The following is a 9,947-nucleotide window of genomic DNA, read 5'->3' as shown; positions in this document are numbered from 1 at the left end:
CGCGCGGGCGTCTATAAATAGATACGCCGCGCGCAGGAGGACGCTTCGACCTAACCGTAATATTACAATAATAATAGTAGAAGATATTATAACTTAACAAAAAACAACGACTCCCAAAGGGCCCTGAGCGCCCCAGGATTTTTTTTAACAACCTAACGAACAACCTAACTGTACGAACACCTATCTTTTTAGACTTTTTTTAAACCAATTTCATAAATGAGACAGCAAAGCAACAGTGCGCGCGACCGCTCGCGACGACGCTCCGGCGCGGAATCTTATATCTATTGGGCCCTAACCTAACCTAACCTAACCTAACCTAACCTAACCTAACCCATATGGAAGTATGGAATCCAGTTGTGGGGATCAGCTTGCGACTCCAACATCACCATTATTCAAAGAGCGCAAAACTACATACTGAAACAAGTGTCGAACGCGCCGTGGTTTCTACGAATACCAGAAATTCACGAATACTTACAAATGTCAACAGTAAAAGCAGAAATAAAATCCACTAACGACAAGTACAAAGATAGACTCAGAAATCATCCGAATCATCTGGCTGTCCAGTTAACGATACCACAGGCGATTCGACGCTTGAAAAGACGGCAAATTCTTGATTGAAAGCCACATATGACATACATATATATGGAGCTTCTCCCGCTGGGGAAGGTTGCTTCTAACCGCCAAATCTCCCTACAACTCCTCTGCTCATAGTCTATCGACTGATCGCACGAGATCAATAGAAAAAAAAAAAAAAAAATATCTACTGGGCTATCACGAAGACGGTAAGAAATTTTTCACGTGTCTCAAACGGTGAAGAAAAAATATCGTAAGCTAACATGCATACCTGAAATTTTTCTTAATTCCCTACGTGGGTGAAGTCTGCCAATCCGCAATGAACCAGTGTGATGGACTATTAACCTAACTCTCTCATTCTGAGAGGAGACTCGTGCTTAACTGGAGGAGGATGAAAATCCACACCCCGTTTGGTTTTTACACAGCATCGTACCGGAACGCTAAATCGCTTGGCGTACGTGTTTGCCGGTATTAAGATTATCTACTATTATTATAGGTCTAAATACTTACTTTGACTAAGTTTACAGAGAGTAAACGTAAAGTGATAAAGTAACATCAAAAAAACTTAATTCTATTAACAAAATCGCAGGCGTATCCTAGCATGTAATAAAAAAAATAATTAAAATCCTCTTAACAAGAGCTTTCAGTTTTTTTTTTCAACTTTCCATCTTACCCTCCCATAAGTGCCCCCCATATTCAAATTTTACCCATTCACGTATTTGGGTCACAAGAATCTATATGTGTACCAAATATCAACTGGATTGGTTCATTACATTCGGAGAAAACAGACTGACATTAAAATGTGATAATATAATGGTTTTGTTTTTGTACTACGTACGTTCGGAACCCTAAAAAGTAAATGTAACATAAAAAAAGCAATGCGTAGTTCTTGTGGAGGTCTCAGATGAAACTATATACCTGCATATTTGTACTGTATATAAAACCTGATCTCAATCTATATACCTACCTATGAACATACATAACTTGTATCTTGTTTCCAAGTAGTTGTAAATATGATTGAAAGGGACACACACCGGTCAGTTTGTACAGACATATAGACAGTGTAAATTAAAATAAATAATAATTAATTAGTATAATAAACATACAAGTTGTAATATATGGTTTAATTCTTTCAAATAAATTGTATTGTTTCAAGTGTCGGCGGAAGAAACATTTAAAAAATTATTTGGATTTATACTTTTGAAATTAATAAGTGGTGAGTTTGTATTTATTTCATATTTTTTTGTTCAGCTATAGTGTAAAAGATTAAAATATTATTTATAAAGTATTTAGAGGTCTTAACTTTACCTTCAGATAATTGAAGAATGTTGTACCTAACCTTAACCTTCGCACAGGAAGTAAAAATATTTCCTTTTTAAATGTTTTTTTTTAAACAGTAACTAAAAAACTTAAAGGATCTTTTTTGTAACATGTGCTAAAAGAAGCAGAATATTCTTTTTTCTGTAAAGTTTGTTTAGTTGAACGTGCGAGATCTCAAGAATCTGGTTCTAATTGTCAATTTTTTCCTGGGTGGATAGTCCAATTAATTTTTTGTCTTTCATTTATTTATTTGTCAATTATTTTTTAAATTGTAACGATGTTTATAATATACAAAATATAATACACAACATTATTAAAAATGTATAAAAATCCCTTCCGCTGCGGGACATTTGAGTGCCCAAGCAACCGGTGGTCAGGGCTCCAGAGTGAGGAACCTCCTCACAATACGCGCCGTCTCAAGAATCACTGCCTTCTGTATCCGACTCTTGATCCAACAGTTAAAGCGAAAGCTCTACCGTGTTGGTCGATGCTTTTTGCTATAAGACCATTGACTGAAACGAGTTCCCATATTAATATTAGCATAAAAATAAAACGTAAAACTAGGTTTCAAATTAACTTTGCATATTTATTGGTAACTATATTTAATAAATACCAACCTCTTATTATTTTATGTGGTATACGTAACCAGTTAAGTTGCTAAGTTTTTTATACTGGCGTTACAGGTTGTTACAAAGAAGCTAGTACTCACAATTATTTTAATCAAGTACTTACGTTGCATATCATTAATTTACTACAACACAATACAAGGATAATGTAACTGATGGGAGAGATATTAGTTAATAATAATTGTAATGATGATAATTATTTTGATTTAGTGTACCTACACATTATGCGTGTATTTAGCAGGTTCTATTCATCATAATAATAGGGTTTGAAATATAATCCATATTCATATCCATAATAATAATCGAAATTAAGTCTGTCTGTTACCTTTTAACGGCTAAGCCCTGTACCGATTTGGCTGAAATTACACACACATACACACACACACACAGATAAACTGATTCTTAAAGCAGAAAATAGGCTACTTGTTCTCCCCGCCAAATTCATGGTTCCCGTGGAATTAGTAAAAAACATGAATTAACTTGCTTCCGCTAGTAAGCAATATGATAAGTGTAAGTGTGTAAGTCCGCGTGAAATTTAGTTTTTCACGATTCCTCGGAAACCATGGATTTTTCTGGGATGAAAAGTAGCATATGTGTTAATCCAGAGTAAAATATATTTCCATTCCAAATTTTAGTCAAATCGGTTCACTAGTTGCGGCGTTAAATCGTAACAAACATCGAAACAAACATCCATACAAACATCCATACAAACATACATACAAACATCCACACAAACTTTCGCGTTAATAATATTCGTAGGATACACTTCGTTCAACAATATACCTAGTTGATCTAAGAATATACAGAACTAGCGGACGCCCGCGACTTCGTCCGCGTAAATTTTGATGTCAACTTTACTACTACCCCTACCCTACCCTATCCCTACCCTACCACTACCCCAACCTTACCCTACCCAACCCCTACATCTACCCTACCCTACCCCTACCCCCACCGTACCCCTACCCTACCCCAAACCTACCCCTACCCTACCCCTACCTTACCTACACCCTACCCCCATCCTACCCCTACCCTCCCCGTACCCTATCCCTTTCCTACCCCTATTCCACCCGTACCCCTATCTCACGCCTATCCTACCCCTACCCTACCACTTCCCTATCCTACCCGTTTCTCTACCCTACCACTACCCTACCTCTACCCCTACCCTACCACTACCCTAAACCCGGCCCTAAACCTACCCTACCCCTACGTTTCCCTACCCGTACCCTACCCTGTAACTTCTCTATCTTACTCCTACCCTTAGCAAAATCGGTCCAGTCCTTTGAGAGTTGTGGTATGACCAAGAGAAATAGAGACTTCTATGCTAATAATATAAAGATGTTCGTGTGGTTGTAGGAGGTAATCTCTGGATCTACTGGACTGATTAGAAAAATTGTTTTACCAATAGAAAGCTACGTTATTTGCGAGTGTCATAGGCTATGTTTGATCCCCATATTCGCACGGGAACGGGAACTACGTAAATGAAAGCGCCGGGCGTCATATAGCGGAATTTCTGCGTCTTTTAGAAATTTTGTATTATCTCCGAAACTATTTAAGTAATTAACATACTGTAAAGGGTAAATCTTATTTCCATAATATCCTTGTGATTATTAAATAATTTATTTTAATAAGGATTAAAGTTTAGTTGTATAAATAATGACGTAAACCTAAGTATATAAAATTAATAATTTTTAAAACACAAAAGGTACTATATCTGCTAATATATAGAAGGTAGATATATAGTGTCGCGGACTTTTTTGTAGGACTTTTAAAGATACATAAAGTCTCCATACATTAATTTCAATTTTACACAATAGTTAAGGCAGCGCATGCGAATAAGTCTGTTTAAGAGGATTTTCAGTCCGACCTGTATGACAAAAACTGTGATAACTCAACTAATATATATGATACCAATATAAAATATAGCCTATAGCACTCCCCGATAATGTAGCATTCTACTGGTGAAAGAATTTTTGAAATCGGACCAGTAGTTCCGAAGATTACCCCATTTAAAAAATGTGACAAACTTACAAACTTTACCTCTTTATAATATTATAGTAATAAGTAAATTATAGTATAGATTTACAGCAATAGGACTGGAAGTTCTAAAATTAAACGCGTTCAATTGAACTTAATATTAAAATTTCTCTATTCTGAGCAAACAAATTCTTCCACTTTATAATATTTGTTTACTTCAGGTAGCGGGTGTAAAGGACGACAGTCGTATGAAGTTATTTTTACATTATTTTTCTAGAGTAGTCAGTGCAGCATGAGAACAGGCTTGCAAGCTGCGATACCGGTCTGCCTAGGCGCCGCGATCTTCTTCTGGGCCGGTTGTGGAGGTACTTATTTTTAAATCTAATTTATATTTAGACGAAACTAAACTATAAAACTGCATATTTGGTCCCGTGGTCAGCTGGTTCAGTTACAGACAACGAGGTCCATGAATTTGTCTTCGAATCCAGGGTCAGGCCAACAAAAAAAATGTTATTGGGATTTTTATTACAAGAAAAATCTTTAAATAGCAGCATGAAGTTTGGGTCTTTTGGTGTTGGGGGTCTTATGTTTGGGAGGCTTTTTGAGTTCGGAAGGCCTTTCGCAACGCGTGTTATAGAACTTCGTTCCAAAAAAATTTAAACGTCTGTCTGTGATTTCAAACTAAATGCGTTTTGTTAAATGCTTATAGTTATTTACATAGTACCATAAAATACCAACAGAAATACCAGAAAATATTTGTCTGTGTGTCTATTTTTGAAGATCTAAATTTCACGTGGACGAAGTCGCGGGCGTTCGCTAGTAAATCTCTAAATTTTGTACAAGCCAGTGGTGTAACTATACAATCTGGGCCCCATGGCGAATACATTGGGTCCTAGAGGTTAGAGTATTGTAAAAGAAATACAATACAAGGTTTTATCTTGCCTCAAAAAACTGCAAACAAAGAAATGCAGATCACTTCAGCTATTAGGTACCTACTTTATGTAACAAAAGAAACGTTCCAAGATGTATTGCTTCATTAGTTTCTACTGAACTGAGCGTTGATGCTTATCAGTCAGTCAGTCAATTTGCGTATATACGAGTAGATAAGTTTTAACACGTGTTAGTACAAATACAATAAATAATCGTACAATTGCTGTGTCGATACAAACAATATCATCGTTTATAACTTGTCGACTGATGGGTCTGACCTCTGTGCATCTTTGATTAATATATATCAGTTCATAGCGTCTTAGTTTATAGTGTCATTTTCCGCATTCATTTCCAACACATAAATCACGTTAAATTATTAAATATATGTTATGTATATATGCTTGTAAATTATATGTAATTTATATTGTAATGCAGTTTGTTTGTACATAAACATTAAGCGGCAAAGCGGCCGGACTTAACTACGTAAGGTTTTACTGATCATAGACCCGTTGGACTTTAATTGTTGTAACAACTCTTGACTGTCTTTACGACTAGTTGAAAGGGAAAGGAATATTGTTGTTTGTATTTTAAAAGACAGTGATATTTTTTACAAATTATTCGGAAAAGCAATTTTTTTTTCAAATTGTGTATTTGCTCTCTAACGGAGCCGCAGGAGCGTTAACTGTCGGGGTTTTTATTTATCACAAGTTAGCCCTTGACTACAATCTCACCTGGCCTTAAATGATGATGCAGTATTAGATGGAAGCGAGCCAACTTGTTAGGAGTAGGATGAAAATCAACACCCCTTTCGCTTTCTACACCTCATCGTACCGGATAGCTAAATCGCTTGGCGGTACGTCTTTGACGGTTTTTGGTTTAGGTGGAGCGTAGAAGTTATGCCAAAGTCTACCATAAGGGTAACATAGTAAAGTAAAGTGAACATCTCCCTGGAGAGCGTAAGATTTCTCCGGTCTCAATTTGACGTCTGAGAATGTTTATAGTTTTACTGTACGCCCAAGTTAAGAGAAATAGACAAAACGTCAAACTATTCCAGTTGTCCCAGTCTCATCTTCGACCTAAAAGAAGGAAAGAAAGAAAGAGCGGTATTTCCGTTTCACCGCTATTGGTTGAAACTTGTCTATTTCTTTTCACGAGATATTAGTTCGTCGTTAGTCGCATGGCTCACTGGTGTAAATTTTTATCAATTGAAACTAGATTCTGATATAAAGTATGGCTTATTTTAAGGTGTTTTCATCCCCAATCTGACGGAGTCGTGTTTTCGTTGTCTGTGCTACGCGTCGACCGCTTGTGCGACGTCGCATGGTTGTACGGGCGGCTACTGCGGGCCCTTCAACATCTCGCGCGTGTACTGGGTGGACTCTAACAGGGTCGTAATGCCCGAGGACGATCCCGACAGGAACCATGGTAAGCTGCCTAGCATGTGCTATTACTTGTGCGGGTACAGAGACGAATATCTCAGCATTCTATGGATTCACCGTGCAGGTGCCGGGTCCATCGCGTGGTAGAGAGAAAAACATCAAGCAAAATCCAGGACTTGTGACTACTACTAACTGTGTCTAACAGGACCGCAGGAGCGTTAGTGTCGGGTTTTTTTAATTTTTTTTTAATTTTTTACGAATTTTTTTAACATTAAAGCACCCGTCTTTGAATTACTCGGATGATTTATCTATAGTTTCCTTTGTTTGCAGCGTGGGATGACTGCGCAAGACATTACGACTGCGCCACAAGAATTATAGAAGGATATCTACAGAGATATGGAAGAGTAAGCAATTACTTCATTATATTTGAGCACAAACACCTACAACCAATACCCATCTCAATAGTTCTAAGGTAAAGGGGCCGGACTATTGTCGTACCCACTAATAGAGTATTATCAGTCTATTTGAAGGTGAATGGTCATATTACAAATATGGCAAATATTGGTCATATAAAAGATATGGCAAATATTCTAATTAAAAAATCTTCAGTATTGTTTTAGTGGCGGTTGTACCTACTAGTCGTCGAGTAAGAACTCCTAGAGGTTTCCATAATATATGCACAATTCTACTATAATTTTATTTTTATTCTAATTTTGTCCAATGTAATGTATTTAATATATCTTATCTCTTATTATAAGAATGTAATATTATTATTATTAGCAATGACAGGGCCCCATGTGACATGCATGCTAAGCTTTTGTATTAGTTTGTAAGTGCATGGATGCTGAGTAAATAAATAAATAAATGATTCATCCATCTTATTCTGTTGCGTACTTAGACCATTTAAATAAAAGGACCTGCCTCGCTAACCGTTACCCCTCTGGCAAAGATAAAAAATCTATGATCTAACGCGTTTATAAAAACTGTTGCTATAGAATCGATGTTTCATTGTTGTAATCGTTTTCGTCGTGTAAAGAGCTCCCTAAAAATGCCGGTTTGTGTAGTTGAATGGCACAAAAAACAGCCAAAAACTTGTAGTTTAGTAAAATATGGAGTAATTTTATCAAATTTGTAATAAAAACAATTTATAACTGTTTTTATTACAAATTTACGTATCAATATTGACGTAACAGCCAAACATCGATCAACAATCGAATATTCTATGTATTTAATCTGTGGATAGTCTGAGCAATGACTTTTGACTTTTTTGAATGTGTTTGTGTAGTTGTTTGCGTGTGTGTATTAGGAGTCAAATTTATAGTTGTGTGTAGTGTATGGACATAGAATATTTTTAATGGTGTTAAATATTTTCGATGTGAGTTTACCTCGCCCCCCTCAAGACAACTTTGTTCGTGAATTTGAGTGCGATGCATCTCCATTATCTAATTCCTCTATGGTTGATCAGGACTGCAACGGCGACGGTGTGACAGACTGCTACGACTACATGATGGTGAACGGCAACGGCGGGCCGGGCTGCCACGCGCCGCTCAACCGCAGCGCCAACGGCAGGCTGTGGCTGGAGCGGTACGAGCTGTGTCGGCACACGCTGTACAGCTGATCATCTTCATATTGGAATATAAAGCGAGTTATACTTTTTTTTTTTTTTCCTCTCAGGAGGGGAAATCCTCATGGACACCCTAAAGGGTAGTGCCGGACTCTTACCGGCTAAAACCCCTCCTACCACCCTGTTAGCCGTGTACCCGGCTTTCAGCCTAAAACACGGAAACACTATTGCCTATTTCTTATATCGTTGTTGTTGTTTTCCTTCTCATTTCCTCCTTCTCCTTTTCCTTTATAATTTCTTCAAGGAAGTCACTAATAGTTTTAAAAGCGAGTTATACTGAAATAGATGAATGATTTGAGATGATCTTTTCATTATTTGATAACTATTTTTTTTTTTATTCTTTACAAGTTAGCCCTTGACTACAATCTCACCTGATGGTAAGTGATGATGCAGTCTAAGATGGAAGCGGGCTAACTTGTTAAGAGGAGGATGAAAATCCACACCCCTTTCGGTTTCTACACGGCATCGTACTGGCGGTACGTCTTTGCCGGTAGGGTGGTAACTAGCCACGGCCGAAGCCCCCCACCAGCCAGACCTGGACACATTAAGAGAATCTCAATCTGCCCAGCCGGGGATCGAACCCAGGACCTCCGTTTTGTAAATCCACCGCGCATACCACTGCGCCACGGAGGCCGTCGAAACGAAACTAGCGGACATCCGGGACTTCGACCGCGTGAAATTCTACCCCCACCCTTCCCTTCCCTACCTCTACTCCTCTCCTACCCATAGCAACCATGCCAAATACCCATACCGCATTCTCAGTAAAATACCCATACCAAAAATATATGACAAATAATATTTATAAAAAAATCATTATAATGCCTACCCTAATTATGCCCTAAATACCTTATTCACGCCACTACCTTTTTCAAAAAGGGTTTCGACAAAGAGATGAACAACAAAGTGATCATAAATGAAGATTGAGTTACTGAACTCGTAAAAGATATTTTTACTCTGTAGATATTCTTAGACGAATAGGTACATATAGCGAATATCTTCCTACACTCAGAGTATGATATCACGTAGTTTTATGATCTAAATATGCACATTTATCCCCCTCACCCATATTTACATCAGCGTTAGTGGCAAATAGAAAAATAACAACGTACCCGGAGAGAGATGGCTCATATACTTTTACGAGCTTAGTCGCTATAACATTACGCTGGCACGTTTCGTACAAGCTTGTTACACTGAACAGTTGTTTCAGTATGCAAGACAACTTCGTGATGGGCCATTGACTCTATCTGTCTTGATTGAGTTGGTAATTTAATTTTTTTTTTACAATATTCATTTCATTAAAATATCCTACAAATATTATAAACGCGAAAGTTTGTTTGGATGTTTGTTACTTTAACGCCGCAACGATTGAATCGATTTAGCTTGAAACGAAGATAGATAATACCCTGGATGATGATTCTCGCGGGATTAAGGACTGAATTTCACGCTAACGGAGTTGCGTGCAATTCAGTCCTTAATAAAGTTGTTAATAAATACTGAACTCATTAAAAAATTTAAGAGTTC

At 37.4% G+C, this 9,947-nt stretch overlaps 1 protein-coding gene across 2 annotated transcripts; it reads left to right on the top strand.

The window, feature by feature from the left end:
- Window positions 1-1,575: 1,575 nt before the first annotated feature.
- LOC112054891 (lysozyme-like) lies at window positions 1,576-8,453 on the top strand. Of its 2 annotated transcripts, none has more exons than XM_052887252.1 (5): window positions 1,576-1,789; window positions 4,776-4,858; window positions 6,669-6,848; window positions 7,133-7,206; window positions 8,268-8,453. In XM_052887252.1, the coding sequence occupies exons 2-5, from the start codon at window positions 4,786-4,788 to the stop codon at window positions 8,418-8,420; spliced, it is 480 nt and encodes a 159-aa protein (XP_052743212.1). In that variant the 5' UTR covers window positions 1,576-1,789; window positions 4,776-4,785; the 3' UTR covers window positions 8,421-8,453. The 2 variants fall into 2 exon arrangements, with proteins under 2 accessions (XP_052743212.1, XP_052743211.1); XM_052887251.1 differs by having other exon boundaries at window positions 4,771-4,858.
- The last annotated feature ends 1,494 nt before the right edge of the window (window positions 8,454-9,947 follow it).

Source organism: Bicyclus anynana, chromosome 19 (genome assembly GCF_947172395.1).
Source record: "Bicyclus anynana chromosome 19, ilBicAnyn1.1, whole genome shotgun sequence".
In the NCBI taxonomy this organism is placed as follows: Eukaryota; Metazoa; Arthropoda; class Insecta; order Lepidoptera; family Nymphalidae; genus Bicyclus; species Bicyclus anynana.
This window is presented reverse-complemented; position numbering and strand designations above follow the sequence as displayed.